General features: G+C 37.5%; 3 protein-coding genes across 10 annotated transcripts in view; 1 reads left to right on the forward strand and 2 right to left on the reverse strand.

Annotated features, from left to right (window-relative positions):
- LOC131949721 (kinesin-like protein KIF13B) overlaps nt 1-19,151 on the forward strand; it is a 279,264-nt gene that overhangs the window by 119,831 nt on the left and 140,282 nt on the right. For all 8 annotated transcript variants that reach the window (XM_059311582.1, XM_059311583.1, XM_059311585.1 and 5 more), the window contains exons 7-8: nt 23-110; nt 1,403-1,537. In XM_059311582.1, coding sequence (XP_059167565.1) covers nt 23-110; nt 1,403-1,537 — 223 coding nt within the window. The remainder of the gene's footprint in view (nt 1-22; nt 111-1,402; nt 1,538-19,151) is intronic.
- On the reverse strand, nt 9,613-13,144 carry LOC131949722 (platelet glycoprotein Ib alpha chain-like). Its single transcript, XM_059311591.1, has one exon. It carries the CDS (start codon nt 12,736-12,738, stop codon nt 10,951-10,953), a length of 1,788 nt encoding a protein of 595 aa, XP_059167574.1. The 5' UTR covers nt 12,739-13,144; the 3' UTR covers nt 9,613-10,950.
- On the reverse strand, nt 15,631-18,694 carry LOC131949723 (mucin-2-like). Its single transcript, XM_059311592.1, has one exon. The coding sequence runs from the start codon at nt 18,392-18,394 to the stop codon at nt 16,634-16,636; it is 1,761 nt and encodes a 586-aa protein (XP_059167575.1). The 5' UTR covers nt 18,395-18,694; the 3' UTR covers nt 15,631-16,633.

Below are 19,151 nucleotides of genomic sequence, written 5' to 3' on the forward strand. Positions count from 1 at the left end.
AATTAAAACCTTTTGTTTGCAGATCGAAGCAGAATTTGAAAGTGAGAGAGCACAATATACTTGGTCCTTACGTCGATGGTCTTTCAATGTGTGTGGTCTCATCATTTGAGGTAAGTTGTAAACAGTAAACTCACTTAGAGGTGAAGACATGACCCGTTTTTATCAAATCCCTATAATTTTAATTTTCTATAGACAATTCTTTCAACATTTTTATAGGCTATTGCATCTGGTAAACAATTATTAAATTATTACTCTGAATTTGTTTAAAGTAAATGTTTTTAAAAAAAAATTAGTTTTATTTGCTGCTAAATTCCTTTTTACTGATTACTTCCCTTGGCTAGACATGTCCCATCCAATTTTATCACATAATAAATATTTCATGTTTTTTTTTTCTTTAAATGTAACTATTTTTTTGTGGCTATGCTGAGGTTTTTTTGTAAACTATGTATATCATCTTGTTAATGTATTGATTTGTGAAGAAATGTGTTTATTTGCAGCAAATTTCCCTTAGGATATTTAATTTGATATTAATTTTTGAAGGAATATATTTTTTATGTTCTTAAAAAATCTGCTTAGACATTTGTTTAATAAATCAATAATGTTTCATAATTTTAAATAATTGCACATGATGTTTTTTAATTATTTTTAACTAGAAATATTTTTTAAATGCTTACATTGAAATAAATCAATAGTTGTGACATGTAGAATATAATCTGATTGTATTAGTGTAAATTAATGCTAGGGCCTGATGATGTTGTATTGAAGACATGGAATCACTTGTGTGATATCAACCATAGGACCAGATGATGTATTTAGGACATTGACAATCTGATTTTATCAGGACACAATGACCTAATTGTATGACCTAATGGTGTTGATTTTATGACATTGACAACCTCCATGTTAGGACCTAATGACCTAAGACCTAATGATGTTGATTGCAGGACATTGACAACCTTATTGTTAAGACCTAATGACCTATGAATTAATGATGTTGATTGCAGGACATTGACAATCTTATTGTTAGGACCTAATGACCTTTGACTTAATGACCTATGGCCTAATGATGTTGATTGCGGGACATTGACAATCTTATTGTTAGGACCTAATGACCTATGACCTAATGATGTTGATTGCAGGACATTGACAATCTTATTGTTAGGACCTAATGACCTATGACTTAATGACCAATGACCTAATGATGTTGATTGCAGGACATTGACAACCTTATTGTTAGGACCTAATGACCTATGACCTAATGATGTTGATTGCAGGACATTGACAATCTTATTGTTAGGACCTAATGACCTATGACCTAATGATGTTGATTTCAGGACATTGGCAATCTTATTGTTAGGACCTAATGACCTTATGACCTATGACCTAATGATGTTGATTGCAGGACATTGACAATCTGATGAGCGAGGGCAACAAGTCTAGGACCGTGGCTGCCACCAACATGAACAGCGAGAGTTCAAGGTCACATGCAGTCTTCAACATTGTGGTGACCCAGACACTGACGGACCAGGCCTCAGGGGTGAGTACATCAGCCTAGGTGTGCATCTATATCAGCTCTCCTGCCTCACCTGAACGTGTGTTTGTGTACCTATACATGACACCATACACCTTGTGTTTACCTGTACATATTTACACACACAATATATGTATTGTAACTGATCTTTGATGAGAGACAAGGCATTGCCAGCCCCCTCCCCCCTCCTCTACCTGGGTCATTCTCTGGTCACTTCCTCCTTTCTTGTATAATATATATTTGCATTTGGGCATGACCCTGTCTTGTCAGTTATCCCCTGTCAATTTAGGGATAGGTTATGGGTAATTTAGTGATAAGGTTAGAGATAAAAATAGGAATAGAGTTAAGGTTAGTGTTTGGAATAAAGTTAGCGATAGGGAGTTGGATGTGGATATAGAAATTGATAGGGATTTGTACAATATATATTCTATGGGTGGGGATAACCTGGGGGTGATGGGGGTCGGGGGGTGGGGTGAGGTCCTAGATTCCTTGCACTCATCTTCTGTACCTGTACAATACTTCTCATTGTCACATGACACTGTGAGTTCATACTTAACAAAACACTGGGTTTTACTCTGTCAACAAATCTTTTAAACCTAGACTGGTGTACAAATCGTCGTATTATAATACCTAAGTAACCTCCCCTTCTTTCTTATATCATAAGAAACAAAATGTGCAGTCCCTGTCCCACTCCCCACTCCATTTATTGTAGGAAGTAACCCAAACCCCCCCCCCCCCCCACACACACCTCTACACACACACACCTTTAGCTGTACGTCTCCCAAATCAAAGATTAGTGTCTACAACGATTGGGCTCAACTCTGGATCTACTACCATAACAGAACCTCGTCTTGATTCCTCCCGCCCTCGTCCAAATCTCGTCCAAATCTCGCTGCCGTAGTCCCACGGTAAACCAGTATTGACAGGAGATTTGCCTATCACCTTCACTTGTGGGGAACCTTTCTAAGTCTACACGAGTACTAGATTCAGGCCGGCTTAAATCATTAGACCTTGAAGCCCAACGGGATTGTTGTGGCATCTGTTTCTTGTTGTAAGCTTAAGTCGCACAAGTATGGCTTACTCGCTGCTTTTGTTTATGTCTTTTTAATGGGTAACAAAACATGCATATGAAAACTGCCTCCATAAATTGTAGAACGGTTGGGGTTTAATTGGAGTTTGACGTGGGGGGAGGGGGGTCAAAACATGATAATGAGTGGTTTGGGGGCGGGGGGGGGGGGGTATAAAAACGTAATTTTGTGGTAATATGAGAAGGGTGTTGATAGGGAAGAATGGGGAGGGGGGGGGGGGTCAAAATTTGATAATGAATGGCTTGGGGGTGGGGTCCAAAAACTTGATTTTGTGGTAATATGAGAAGGGGTCTTGATGCGGGGGGGGGGGGGGGTTAAAAATGTAATGTGATTGTATTGGAAAGGGTGTGAATTTGGGGGGGGGGGGGAGGGGGCTTAAAACAAGACAGTGCTTTACACATTTAAAAAAAAACAGTTTAGTTATAACGTTGTTAGCCACTTTAGTAGCTTGGTTGCGTGGCTGTAGGCTTAACAAGGATGTTGTTTTGATACCCCGCCTTAAGGGTGGGGTAGGTCGTGGCGACAGGGTAGGGCGTTAGTTTTAGAAATGTAGTTGTTTTAGTCTCTTTTCCTGACATAGAAATATGACGAGGCTGGGGTGGGGCTGAGTGTGACAGTTCGTGACAAAAAAAATGGGGTCTGACAACCTTAACGTTAAGTGGCTTACATCGTCCATAGACCTAGCCATTGGTTATAGAACAAACTGTAGAAAATACTTCTAGCTATTGCAGGTGCTATGCCACCTTAATGTTTCTTAGCTCCAGCAGTTTGAAACTTTAGAAGTCAGAAGAAAACGTGTTTTTGTTTATGCTGCTGACTTGTGACAAAATCTATACTTAGAAAGTTTACATTCACTAAGTGTTGTGGCACAACTTGGCGGGTCTTACATACCCTGGTGTAATCTGTAAACAGTTATCAGACAGTGATTCTTAAAATATGGCCGTGGGGGTGAGATGAGGACACCGATTGGTGCCTTTAGAGATTTTTGTAAGGAGATTGTAGGAAGATGAGTACAATATTGAGGACAAGGAAAGAGGCTTACGTGGTGAAGATGTCTGGAAACAGGATTGATGTCGCTAACGTCTTATGTGTTCGCCTGTAGCGAGAACTTACCCAACATTATCCAATGCGGTTCTTTAATATTTCACAAGAAACAATAGGAGTTAGATAAACTAAAGAAAGGCGATACTCATTATTGTAGAATATTGCAAGGGGGGGGGGGGGGGGCTGCAGACTTGCCGTGACTTTATTGTCAAATTGTCAATTCATCCCTTCTCAACTTTTTTTAAAAAGAAAATGCTTATAAAAATTTCTAGATCTATTATATGTAATGGTGTGATTGTAGTCTGTGAAATGCCGACTACTGGGATATTTACCGATTTAGATGTAAAATTGCTTGCGACAGCTATAGTTGGGGACTGTTGTCTTGTGGTGATAAAATAGGCGTTGTCTACTTAATGTTGGCCGAAATATTCTATGGTAAGTTACACATCTCGGTGTATGGTGTTAATTTTTTTTCTTCATAAAATCAGACCTCAGTGTAGGGTCGAACAGTTTAAAAAGCTAAACACTGCTCGTGTATGGCGATAAGGCCAGTCGGAGAACGAAATAAACATGCCCCTACGCCAAGCCCAGTGTATTGACTGGTCTACTTGACGACACACCAACTTGACAACTAACACTTCCGGTCTAATGAAGCAGACGTCACACGACCAAGTCCTTCACACACTTTCTGAGAAAACACGAGTTCACCCTTTCTCTCTCTCTCTCTCTCTCTCTCACACACACACACACACACACACTCTCTCTCTCTCTCTCTCTCTCTCTCTCTCTCTCTCTCCTCCCCCCCTTCCCCCGATCTCAAATTTACACCTTGTTTTTAAGGAGTATTGATTGGTTTACACAGGAAGATTGATTGACTTATCTCCACATTTGGAGAGCAATTTGACATCCACAGGAAGGGATTTCACCCCCACTCCTCACCCCCCCCCCACTCACTAACACACACCTGACATAGATGTCAATGTACATGTCATTCAGCCAGTGGAGAGTTGACTTAATCAGATGTCATAACTCTATTTGTTCAGCACTCAGAGACTAGCCTAGCCTCACTCAAGTGATATAACGCAATTGTTGGTGATAAGCACAAATAGACTTGGTGTATGGCACAAAAGTGCGTGTCAATGCGTGCGCGTGGTACACTATTTTCTAGAAATGGCGTGTAGACAGACGCTTCGAGAAATAGCGGAAATTATTCGTAATATTAAAAATGCATCTGTAAATTAGATTATTTGGTGAAATTAAATAATCTCACCCGCTGGGTAAAGTACACCTCCATAGCAGTCTGCCTTAAAACTGAATTATACGAGATTTCTTTTTTTCCAACTAGAGAAGAAAAAAAAATTAAATCCCGGGTATGTTAGTGGTCGATAGCTTGGGGAAACAAATTGTGTATTAACTAGCTATGAAGGGCTCATGAAATCTGTAGGAGGAAGTCTTGAAGCCAGTAATCTCCTGTTGGTGGAGACCGATTGATTGCAGACATCCGGTCCACCGCTGTCACCACCCCCCCCCCCCCCCCACACACACCACCACATGATCAGCACTAATAAACATTCAGTCCTTCCTTGTTATTTGTGGTGGCGTGTCTAGCTAGTTAGTCGTCTACCCTTGATGGTCTAGTTTGGTGGTGTCACATTATAAACCTCATACTGTCATTACATTCATTTTAATACATCACATATCGCGTGAATGGAAGTCAAATGCAGTATGTCCACTTTTATTTTGTGAAATCGATGTACATTTCTACTTATATTGTCAATAATATAAGCTACAAGAACACTCATGTACAATGTCAGAAAAGTAGAATGCAAATAATCGATGAATGTTTAAACATAATATGTTGATTATTTTAATATTAGAATTAGATTTATAACCAAATTTTTCTCGAGATTATATTTGTTTACATACTGCGTTTGTCCTCTATACACTCGACATATAAATACATAAATAAGTATATATATATATATATATATATATATATATATATATATATATATTTGTGTGTGTGTTATCTAAGTCGTATAGACCATGTTTAGGACCACTCCTGCCCATTCAACCACTAATTCACATAGTTTGTTAAAATGGCGACATAAAAACTCCAGTTTATCAAAAATCCCAGCTAATTTCTTACACCCTGCTCTATCTCAGTCTGTATGGGCCCCACACTGACGTCATTTTGTGTCTATTACCCACTCCCAATCTGCCATAACACCTCCTCACAGAGTGACGTTCTAAGTTGTTAATAGTTAATTTAGATTTTTTTTTATTGATCACTTTATGAAACAGTAGCCGCGTTTTGAATGGAGGGGATTTGGAAAGTTTGTTACAGAAGTTAGAGCTGAATAGAGAAAGTCAAAGTGGGTTGAACGTTGTGTCGGATGTGGGGCATGTATCGTGTTAGGGGATTAACGCGAATAGATTTGTGTATACGACAGAGATTAGCATGTTGGGTGTTAGGGTTTATGTTGAGGGGTAGAGACGTGCTGTTTTTGTAGAATAGCCGCGTGTTGTCAATGTATCCATGGATTTGTTTGTTTATGTCTGCATGTTGTTTTCTTCATCCCCATGGAGATCAAACGTACACGACCCTGTGTTTATAATATTTATGTTATGTCTCGTAGTAAAGATATTAATCAATTTTATTTTAGAACGGGTAGTATTTTTTTTTCTTTTTTTTTTAATACACCGCATAGACGAAATGAGTCATTTCATTAGTTAAATTTGTATCTGTCACATAACTTTGTTTGGTCGTGTGTTTAGGTTTTAAGACTTGTGAAAACGGCGACACAGAAACGTATTGATCCACGGTGTTACAGGGTGCAGTTAAAACAACGACACGACATATGGCAGTGGTTAGCATTAACATTAAACTTATTTAAACCATTGTACACTTCAGAATCGTATTATGTTGGTATTTGCCTAACATTAATAAGGGTGTCTTAAAGTTGTCCAAATTATATTACTCGTAACTTAAGTTTGGTTTCACTCCCCCCCCCCCCCCCCAACAAAACCCCCACAGAAAAATGCGGTAGTGGTAATGGTCTGTGAAATGTTAATCCTTTAGATGGAAGCCATTTTGCAATGTTCACCCTTTAGATGGAAGTTATATAGTAACTAGTCTATTACCAACGAATGTTGACCCTTTAGACGGAAACCATGTTGTAACTAGTCTATTACCCACGAACTGTTGACCCTTTAGATGGAAGCCACGTTGTAACTAGTCTATTACCAACGAATGTTGGCCCTTTAGATGGAAACCATGTTGTAACTAGTCTATTACCCCACGAAATGTTGACCCTTTAGATTGAAGCCATGTTGCAACTAGTCTATTACTCAACAAAATGTTCACCGTTTAGATGGAAGCCATGTTGTAACTCGTCTATTACCCCACAAAATGTTGACCCTTTAGATGGAAGCCATGTTCTAACTAGTCTATTACCCCACGAAATGTTGACTCTTTGGATGGAAACCATGGTGTGACTGGTCTATTTTCCCACGAAATGTTGACCCCATTGATTGAACAGCTCGTGACTGACGGCTATTAGACAAGAGGAAACATGGTCAAGTGGCGCACAAGTAAATGGGGCCTTAATGGAGGAAATGTTCGCTTTTATCTGTCTGACGGCTTTTAGGGAAATCAACTGGAGTTACATTCGGGGGAAATTTGTTTTTATTCCGTTGTCTGGGACGCCTTCTTTGTTATATTCGTCGGCCCATCCTTACATAATTATATATATATATATATATATATATATATATATATATATATATATATATATATATATATATATATATATATATATATATATACACACACATATATACATACATATATACATACATATACACATACATATACATATACATATATATATATTAACGTTCATTTTCTATTGATAATGAAACAAGTTACTTCGATTGGATTTGTCGTTAATCATTAAGTCGGTTTAGAAAAAAAAACCGTTGTGTAATTTTTTATAGTTTTTATTTTTTTCCCGTTTTTTATTTTTTTTATTTTACACTTAAACGCCTTCATTTATTTGGCATAAGAGATTTTTGCGTCCTCTAATCCATGTATGACAGCCCAGTACCTCTTAGTCCGAGAACCTCTGTTCTAAGAATCTCAGCCATGAGAGCCTGTTCTTTGAATATATGCCCTGAGAACCTTTGGTCTACGAGATTATTTAGTCCACCCCCAGGTCTCCACAATACTTGAACGATGACGTATTTATCAATGACAAACCCTCACAAGTATTGCCAGCGTAGCTGTCAGTCTGATATTTGACTGTATGACGAAGTTTTCATATCTATTAAGTTGTTTTTTCTTTAGACGGCGCATGCGTGGGACTATTTCGACAAATACCGCCGTTGTTACGTCGGTCGGCTGCCTGGCGTCGTGTAGGGGGCATTTTTGTGTCCAGGGGTTCTTTTGGGTAATTGTTGAGAGAATTTTTTGTCGGGGTATGTCTTGCAATGGTCTGCTTTCATCTGCCTTTATCAAACAATAGATTGGAATGTTAGAAATATGAAATACAAAACCAAGCCCCCTGTTGCTTGTCAGTGAGAGATAATATTATTTGTTCTTTATTTTTGAACTAGGTACTTGTAGAAATCCTGTCCGCCTCTTTATGCCAGAGGTATTTCTTGTCTGACAGTCTATTTGTCTTTTATTTTTTTCCATTAATCGCTTTCTTTCTATCTCTCACTTACTAAATCACTTACTCCCTTTATCTGCTCATACGTCATTTAGTCGTTTACTACTGGGTTGTCCTACCCACCCCCCTTCAACCCCCCTTTCTACGTCGCTTTTTTTAAAAGTCCCAATTACCATTACTCGTATACCTTCGCTATAAATAACTACCACAGTAAGTGTCAAAATGATGCATGCATTCACCCACTTAATCACCAACCCAAGTACTCTTCATACGCACCCATTGAAAATTGTACTAGTAAAACCAACCTGTCTCTGAATGGGCTAGAGAGTGGGGGGGGGGTGCGAGCCCTTATCAGCCGTACCCCCAGTGTGTCAACACATCATACTTCTATCATCGTTATCTCTATTACCAACACACACAACTTATTTGTCCATTTCCCCCGGCCGGCCACCATTCCCGTGTACTGCCCGTGACGTCTATGAAGATTAGTATCGGCTGTGGCCTGTGATTAATGACGCTCCTACAATAATGTTGCGCTCTACACTTGCCATGTTTGGCCCCTCATTGGTTAGATTTGACAGCTTGAAGAATAGTTTTTATTTCTGACTTGCTTTATGCTAAACTAAGAATTTGTCGTCACTTGCCTTACTCTAAACTAAGAATGTATTTGTCGTCACTTGTTTTATGCCAAACTAAGAATTTATTTGGCGTCACTTGTTTTATGCCAAACTAAGAATTTGTCGTCACTTGTTTTATGACAAACTAAGAATTTGTCGTCACTTGCCTTACGCTAAACTAAGAATGTATTTGTCGTCAATTGTTTTATGCTAAACTAAGAATTTATTTGTCTTCACTAAATGCTAAACTAAGAATTGTATTCTCTATAGTGAAATGTTTTGTTCTAGTTTTCACTTTAGTTTAAAATCAGTTATTTCTCTAAGTTTAAATGTAAGACCCACTGCTAATGAAAAAAAGCTTTACAATGCATGAACAAACATTATATTTTTGACCACTTTCCTGTTTTAAGCCTCTAATCATTGCCTGTTACAAAAAGAGCTAACTACAGTTTGTGTTTATGAACTAGTGTTGATTGGTTTTATTACACAAGAAACAGAGCATTGCTAATAATCATTGATAGCGTTTTATTTTGAAATTAGAGAAGCTAAACATAACCAACCAAATCGGTTAAACAGTACTATCTGATGAACAACATTAAAATTACGAGAGGTTTAATTAAAGGTGCCTTTTAAAACATGAGTAATATTTATATGTCATTTTAGTTCCGGAATAGTCCTTAGGAAAAATATCTATGTAATTTTAACTAATTTCAACATATATTTAAAAATTCATACTTTTGGTTATTTTAACAATGCTAATTTCCAATAGTTCAAAAAAAAATATTGCTAAATAATTGAACATAAAATACATTATAAGACACATTCAAAATCATTAACTAAAAGTGTTGGACATAGAAGTAAAATAAAATTATTGGGTGAGTGGATTAACGTATTATCACAGGCTGCAAAAGTTGTAGGTCATTGTAAAAAAAACACACAAGGTAATACTGTATAAACAGGTAACAGTCAACCGTGGAGATGTATTCGTTCATTAACTATTTCATGTCTGTCTTGGCTTAAAATAGTCATTCTTAGTTTATTATTAAACCTATGCATTTAAGTGATATTTTATTAATATTATTTGCTATCTTTTCATTCATCAAAACTAATAAACATTTGGTACGAGAAAATAAAGTATTTAATGGAGACAAGCGAGTTGACGAGATTCCTTCCATAGTGTTGTTGACATGGAATAAAAACGTGCTTTTTAGATTTAGACCGTAAAAAAAAATTAAAAATAAAAACTTAAGCCTAAAATTAATTTAGAAATTTTATATTTTTAGAATAAATGCTATAAAAGTTGCAAATCCAGAGAACTTGAAAATAATTTGTTGAGTTTAAGGCTACATTTCTATTTATTTTCATCAAGCCTAAGTTATAACCGGATGTTTCACTTTCGTAAGACAAATATTGATTGGCTGTACAGTAACTTAGTGATCGATAACTATTTGTTTACAAAACTTTGCAGATCAAGTTTTTAAATAACAATGCAAATTTAAAACCCCATGACCTAGTTTTCTATTTTTAGCTTACAATGTGTACAATACAATTTATGTCGGCCTATCCAATAGCAGGACGCCATTGTTTATGTCGCCATTACACGTGAAAACCAAATTGTTTTTGCTTTTTTTTTTAATTTTTATTTAGTTACCGAAAATATTAAAAACATCAAATACGTCCAATCTTTAGTAAAGTCCGAAAAAAACCAGACCAAACCAGATTTTATAACCATATTAATTGTAACTACGCCGTGCAAGATTTTTAAATTAATTTATGCACCTCTCAAATACCTTTGAGACTTTTCTCGCTTGTGTCCATTAACTTAGTAATTTTTCTTGTCGGGCAAAACTGACTTTTCAAAATTTTGTTCTTGGTGCTTTATTTGTAATCAATTAAGTAGTCCTGGTGGGATGTTGTAGTTGTAGCCTTATCATTGTAATTGCTCTAATGGAACTGTACCTCAGGGAACGGTCCCATCAATGCGGGTACCAACAGAGTTAGGCCGGCTGCCAAGCTAGTTTCATTGGCGGCATGGGCGGGTACTGTTGGGACTGGACTTTGTTGGTCTTTTTGCATAAGTAGCAGGACGCTATGAGGCCGGCAGTGGCCAGGCCCAACGCCACAGTGACCATCACGGCTAGAACTATCGGCATCATGTCCGCAATGTCTTTGTTGGTGGTGCTGGCAGGGGGAGCGGGGGGATTAGGGTTGGATCTGGGGGTTTGGGGTTGAGGGGCGATGGGTTGGGCGGTGGTTGATGTGGTGGTTGTTGTTGGCCTGGTTGTGGTGGATGGTGTGGTAGTGGTTGGGGTAGGCGTAGTGGTTGTTGGTGTTGGAGTTGTGGTCGTCGGAGTTGTTGTGGTCGTTGGGGTTGTGGTGGTAGAGGGGGTCGTCGTGGTTGTTGGTGTGGTAGTCGTAGTCGTAGTAGTAGGTGTTGTTGTCGGGGTGGTCGTTGTCGTAGTCGTTGGTGTAGTTGTAGTGGTCGGAGTAGTCGTGGTTGTAGTTGGCGTGGTTGTTGTAGTTGTTGTAGTAGTAGTGGTAGTTGTCGTGGTGGTTGTCGTGCAGTCAATCTCCATCTGTGGCATGGCAGCGGTGAGGGTTGTACCACTGTACTTGGTGGCTGCTCCACACGATGGGGGAGAGAAGGTCTTAGTGAGCAACAGTCGACCCAACCACAGCATGTCACAGTCACATGACCAGTTGGGGTTGTCCAGGTTGAGACTGGTTGGACCACTGGTCAGCCAAGATTCCATGGAAGCAGGAAGTGACGTCAGCCCTGTGTTACTGAGGTCAATATGTTTGATAGTACAGCCATCAAAAGTACCGTCCACAATTTGAGCTAACGGGTTCCCACTGAGATCTAAAGTATCTACTGTAAGACTTGTCACATCTTGGTGGCTGACTTGTGTTATTTTATTGTTGCTGAGGTCCAGTGTCTTGGGTTGGTTGCTGGCTTGTTGGATGGCCTTGGTTGGTATGTTGGTCAGTTGGTTATTGGACAAGTCTAATTTATCTAGAAATGTGCCTGACAGACAGTCGTCTGCTAGCGTGGCTATTTTGTTTCCAGAAATTTCTAGCAGCCTTAGATTCAGTAAGTTAGCAAACATTGTAGCGGGGACATCAGTGAGTTGGTTGTTGTTGATGTTGATGGTTTGTACTTTAGCAAGAGGGTGGAAGACGTCGGCGTCTATTGTTGCTATGCTGTTATTGGACAGATTGAGATCTATGAGATTAGCCAGACCATTGAATGTCCCAGTAATTAGTTTAGCCAGTGCATTGTTGGCCAGGTTCAGGTGTTTAAGTGTTGGTACACTAGAGAATGCTGAGGCTAACATAGCACCAATTGTGTTAAAACTTACATCTATCACCTCTAGTTGCGTTAGCGATGTAAAGTAAGCTGAGGCTACTCCACGTATGTGGTTGTTTGACAGTAATAGACTCTTAAGATTTGGCGTTGATGTAAATGGTGTACCGAAAAATCTGTCCACGTGAGAATTTGATAAGTTGAGCACTTGTAAATTGGTGTTTGACGGGAAATAAGCAGCTCTAATTAGTCCCATTTTTGCCCAATCAGTGCAAGTGCCGTTGTCCACTCTAAGATAGGTCGTGCTGGCGGGTAGTGGGATGTCAGCTGGACACACACTGCCACACACAGCTTGACCGTTCTCTTCACACTTTGTACACTCCGGTATAGTGGGGCACTGGGCCGCCACAAACATGCTCACCCCGTCCTTGTGAAACAGTGGCTCAACACACACAATAACAAACATCCAGAGAAGTAGCATCGTTAGCACTGATCCTCTATCACTTGACACGATCGAAATTTGTTTATTTATTTAATGTTTTATTGTCCAATTTCACAAGTCTAAAGGTAAAAAAAAAACACACTTGTTACCTAGTTGTTGTTTTTTTCAACACAGAAAATATTCAGCCTTTGTTAAAAATAAGACGCACAAAATTACAATGTATTGAGTCTGGTCAACTATCCAAATGTAGAAGCATGTTGAGTCACAGAAGCCATTACAGAATTATCAGTTAACTTTCACTGTTGATACACAAAAAATGTAAGCCCGCTAATCTTCTCCACACTGAACCTGTTTTCTTTGTGGCCAACACGTTTTGATAGAGATTTGGCAAATCATTCAGTCCTTATTTATCGACAGCTAACTGTTGACATAACTCGCTATGACGACCTGTGAGAAATCACCCACTTACGGCCTACATGTTGACCACTTGAATCCATACGACCAGAACTTTGGCCAACAGCTTCTTACTATTTACACCTCTCAGTCTTTACGTGAGATCAAAGTATAAATATGGCATTGATGTATAATTGTTCTCAGTATCTGGGCATCAAACCCCCCCCCCCCCAACTGCTCCTCTGATTTAAACATAGTGTGCTATACAGTTTACATTGCATATCTATAAAATGATTGATGGTATGAAAATGAGTTATTTTAATCTGATTCACGTGTAACTCCTTATATTACAGTGTCATTGTGGATTAATAAATAAATATTTAAAAAAATGTTTATAATGATAAACTTTGAAATGCTCTGATTATATGGAAATTAAACAAGTGGTCTCAATTTAGCAAAAACATTGATCGCAAACCTTTTTGAAGGTTTTATTTACTAACGGTGGTTTTTTTTACGAAAGGAAAAAAAAACTTGATTTCGACTTGCGAATCAATATTTATATTTTTAAAATCAATTTTTACTTCTTTTTTTTTCCATTCCGTTTGGTCTCATTGAAGTTGACACCACGTACAATTACACTTTTTATAACCTGCAATCATAACTCTAAAAGACAATTATCTGCCTTTTATTAACGTCCGTGGTCGGTCCATAGGCGTGAAAACATTCCTGAATACAGTTCAACCACATCACCTGGCTGATCGAGTATCGCTAATATATAGAACTGTTTATTCCACGTTTGTCTTTTAATAAAGTAATATTTAAATTACTAGTCAATGACTAATTTAATTATATATAAACAATGATATATTATTGCATTGACTTCAGAGATAACTGTATCTGAAAAGTTTAAAATCGCTGTATTAGCTGGTGACGATTGACTTTAAAGATGTTTCACAAACCCACAACAAGAGAACCCTTATTGACAGAGTAAAAACGTATAAAAGTGAAATTATGTAAGACGCAACATATTGGTGAGCTATGTACCAACATTGTTAGTAGATACGTATGTATACACATAAATCAATAGAAGTATGGAGTGACTGTTTTAAATCCTTTCGATGGACAGTTTAGCTGTTTGAGTTTTAATTTCTCTTATATTGTAAACGTGCACACACATTAAATGAAATTTTAACAGTTTTTCGCTGTTTTTCACCTCCCCACTTTTTTTTTTGTATTTGGAATACAAAGGAAGAGTTGATCCACGGCTTCGAATACGCCGCTATTTAGTTGTTTTATTTTTTACTTTTCAATATTCATAATTTGTAAATTGGACACTACCAATGCTGAGACTGAAAATATTTTTATTTAAAATACAATCAGTAGCTCATAAAGAACGATTATCCTCGCAATGTTTTTCTACATTCGAATATGCCTTTATTTTTTATTTTTCTTCTTTAAATAAAATTGTGATTATACATTTAAAACATCTACCATATTATTTTCAACAAAAATCCGTATCAAGTTCTCCATATATCGCTGAAGATTCTGATGTGATATCCGGCGAAAATATTTTGCGGACAGAGAGAGAGAAGTGCGCACATGGGCTTTTATATATTAGGATTAGATACTTTTACCTAAATTTTGGAAAAAGAGACCCACGCTTTACTTTATAGTAATTTAAAAGTATTAGTATTATATATTTAAAGAAAATCATTTATTTTCTACTTTTTGTTTTGCACTTCTCAAATTTAATTTTTAGTTGACTTTTCTTTAACAGATTAACAGATGATCTAAATGTGTTTCAATTGATATAGAATTTACAAATAATTGGTGTTGTGATAAAATCATGTACTCATGTAGCTGGTATAATTGATGGCAATACTCTAATCATAAACCTAACAGTAGCTATTGCTGTAAAACCCACTTGAAATAACGCACTAACTACGACAACGTTAAATCTGAATGCTAAACATAACGTTAAGGCAGTTTCTGTAAGGATAGGTGTATAAGGCTCATCTATAGGAACCTTATTGATAATTGGATTTTGTTTACTTAGATTTCCTTTATATTTACTATTCTCTCATTGTGTCTACTTATTTTAATATTGCTATTATTATAAAAATTCAATGTTTCCATTCACAATTCAATGTTCCCCATTCATTTCAGTTGGTAACTCTATCTACTTGACAACAACACAATCAATGCCTTGTCTTGTTGCTACAGATCTTTACAATAAAGAAAGCGTCCAATCGTTTCTATAGCTATTGTCAAGTCCCCACTCTTTCATAGTTTTTTGTTGTCATTTTCTCTCTGGTCTTGTATTGACCCAGACATCTCCTGGGGTTACTGACCTTCCATTGTTCCTCTGGGGTTTAATAATTCCAGTGCTGGCTTTATTGAAGTAGATCAACGTTATTTTCATTCTTTACTAGCTAGAATTTATAGAATGGACAAACAGCAAAGATTAGTACACAGGCAACCACAAACATAGTTCATTGTGAAATGTTTATTTAAAATATATAACAACTCATTAACATATTTTTTCGAATAATTTTGACGTGTAATAATAACAAATACAAAGTTAATGCTTGTAGAGATCAAATAAAAATAGTAAAATGACAGTAAAGTTAGAAACACGCTTTAATTGAACTTGATAAAATATTATTTTCCTTGCATACAACAGTATTGATTAATTTAAATAAGTCGTGTTTTATTTTTGTATTTACACATTAGTGCACTATGAGAACGACAAATTAAAGCATAAAATGATCTTAAAACTTAAAATATTCCTTAAACATTGTTTGCACTTTTTATGTAGTTATTAGATGAGCATTTTTTTTTCAAATTTCGAAGTAAACAAAAACAAAATACAATCAGTCATTATATACACCATGATTTTCAATTACAGCACCGTTAAAAGTAGCGAGAAAACATGTAGAAAACATGTATTAAGGCATGATAAGGCATGAAAGACTAGGAGTAGTTCGGTAACTTTAAGTACAGTTCAACATGGTATATTTTAAATGATGTATGGATGGGTCGTGTTAATATGTCAGCATTGAAAATATGTGTTTTTTATGTTAAAGTTAGAAAGTCGTATCAAATAGAGTGCATTTATGTTCATAATAAATAGAACATACACCAATTGTATGTGGTATATTTAACTAAAGTTTCTTGTATTTGAAATATAAAACGTATGGAGTCTAGAACATGTTGGCATGTGTTGTGTGAAACGTAAAACATGCTAGTTACTAAAACAGAATATGTTGGCATGTGTTATAATTAAGCAATTGTATTAAAGTAGTAATGATAGAAATATGTGAACATGATGACTAGGTTTTAGAGTACTCACTTATACACACATTTATGTACACAATTAGATTAAATTAAAACATAACAATTATTTCACATTAGTTCATTCCTCGTCAGTATGGCGTATAAAATATAGTGATATGACAGCGTCGTTGTTTTACTGCAACACGTAGTAAAAAGTTGGGCATCAGTCGGGCATGTGATGTAGGACATGGCGTAAAGGTGGGCATTAGGCGGGCATATACGACATGGCATATTGTGGCACGGCTTGAGCCTGTGCTTGTGCCGAGACTTTGTTGGTTTTACGACACAGGTAGCAGGATGCGATGAGACCTGCCACTGCCAGACACAGGGCGATGGTCACCATCACAGCCAGGACAATGGGCATCATCTCCACGATGGTGCTGTTGGTGCTGGAGGCAGGAGGGGCTGGGGGGTTTTGGGGCTTCGGTGCCGCGAGTGTGGTTGTTGAGGTGGTTGTTGTTGGTGTTGTGGTAGTTGGCGTCGTGGTTGTAGTAGGTGTTGTGGTGGTTGTAGGAGTTGTGGTTGTTGGCGTTGTGGTTGTTGGTGTAGTGGTAGATGTAGTAGTAGTAGGCGTCGTCGTGGTTGTAGTTGTCGTGGTGGTTGGCGTAGTGGTAGTCGGTGTGGTCGTTGTTGGTGTAGTGGTGGTTGTGGTTGTTGGTGTTGTCGTGGTTGTTGTTGTTGTAGTCGTTGTGGTGGTTGTGGTTGTTGTTAGACAGTCAATCTCCATCTGTGGTAGAGCAGCTGATAGTGTGGTACCCGAGTACTTTGTGGTTGAACCACATGTCGGTGGTGTATAGGATGATTTCTTAGAAAGAAGACGAGCCAACCACAGCATATCGCAGTCACATGACCAGTTGGGGTTGTCCAACTTTAGACTGGTTGGACCACTGGTCAGCCAAGATTCCATGGAAGCAGGAAGTGACGTCAGCCCTGTGTTACTGAGGTCAATATGTTTGATAGTACAGCCATCAAAAGTACCGTCCACAATTTGAGCTAACGGGTTCCCACTGAGATCTAAAGTCTCTACTGTAAGACTTGTCATATCTTGGTGGCTGAATTGTGTTATTTTATTGTTGCTGAGGTCCAGTGTCTTGGGTTGGTTGCTGGCTTGTTGGATGGCCTTGGTTGGTATGTTGGTCAGTTGGTTGTTCGACAGGTCAAGTTGATCTAGAGATGTGCCAGACAGACAGTCGTCTGCTAGAGAAGTGATCTGGTTACCTGAAGCATCCACGTGCCTCAGTGAGTGGAGGTTAGAGAATAAACCTGAGCTAATGCTGGTCAGGCTCATGTCTCTCATCAGGATGGATTGGATTAAGCTCATTGAGCTAAACGTGTCGCCTGCTATAGTTGTGATGGGGTTGGATGATATGTCGAGAGTTTCCAATTTTGTTAGGCCATCAAAACTTGATCTGTCCAATTTTGTTAGCTTATTGTGTGCAAGATTGAAGTTCTTGAGTGAAGTCAAAGGCTTGAAAGTATCTGGAAGTAACATGGCGATTACATTGTTGCTGGCATCCAACTCCTCCAGCTGACCAAGTCCTGTAAATGTTGTTTGAGGAAATCTGGGAATTGTATTATGTGCAAGTGACAGAACCTTGAGGTTTGTCATGTGCTCAAATGGTGGTGGACTATGTGCAATGGGGTTTGGCGATACAGCTATGGCTTTTATACCTGTACTAGAGACGTTAAGCTTAAGAAGACTTGATGAGAAGCTTACGTTCAGATAACCTGCCCTTAACATCCCAGTTGATGACCATTGAGCACAAGTTGGAGCTGTTAGTTGAAATTCCCGTGTATTAGCGGGTATGTTGATACTGTCCGGACACACATTAGCACAAGAAGCTGAGCCTCCATCTACACAAGATATACAGCTAGTTTCTGTTGGACACTGGGCCAATACTTTGTTGATATACAAATAACAGTTCACAAGAAATAATACAGGTGTGATTCGCCTTATCAAAATCATTTTAGCTTTAAATTTTTATGCACTTACAAGTTTATGTTAGTGAAGAGCTTGACTATTGAAAATTAAAATCCTTGATGCTTCTAAAACGTTGACAAGTAAAATGTTTAGGTTGTTCTTAAACTCACACTTGATACAGTATTATCAACAATGCACTGGACAATTGTTGTCTTTTAATTATCAAACTTTTTCTGTGTATTTAATAACATTAACACATTACTACTGCTGTTAACAGAATAAATCAAACATTAAACTGTGAATAGAAAATCAACTTGTTACACGAGCGCTTGAAATGTCATATGGTAGCTGTATCCAATCGAAAAAAGTTTATATAGGCCCTAGTGTTTTATCGTAAGGGAACTGAGGGCGCTATCTGCGTACCTTTTTATCTCTACCAACCCACACCCTACAGCCTGGTAGCAGGTCTTTAGTGTGGGTGTGTACAATTTTTCTCATATCAGTTCAAGTTTGTTTTTATTAAGAAGGAAGTCACCTTTTTTTTTAAAGATGTAGTAATCCAATAATTGTTTTTTTTTATTTTGTAAAATGCCGTCCTTAGTAAACTATCAATTGAAACTTTCCCAAATGTATCAAATTTTAAAACTTAAAGATAAAAAGGTATAATTTTTATTTTTATTACAATTAATCCGTCAGTTGATCATTTAAACTATTTTACATAGTTTAGAATATTTACACACGGACCTGGGTAAGGGATAATTAATTTAGAATCACTAATAGAATTTTTACAATTTTAAATAAC

The sequence above is a fragment of the Physella acuta genome, unplaced genomic scaffold (assembly GCF_028476545.2).
Source record: "Physella acuta isolate Inbredline_101_S28 unplaced genomic scaffold, ASM2847654v3 ptg000710l, whole genome shotgun sequence".
Classification (NCBI taxonomy): domain Eukaryota; kingdom Metazoa; phylum Mollusca; class Gastropoda; family Physidae; genus Physella; species Physella acuta.

Excerpts from the sequence above, each read along its gene's own strand:
- LOC131949722 (XM_059311591.1), bottom strand. The coding sequence starts at position 12,738 with ATGCTACTTCTCTGGATGTTTGTTATTGTGTGTGTTGAGCCACTGTTT.
- LOC131949723 (XM_059311592.1), bottom strand. The coding sequence starts at position 18,394 with ATGATTTTGATAAGGCGAATCACACCTGTATTATTTCTTGTGAACTGT.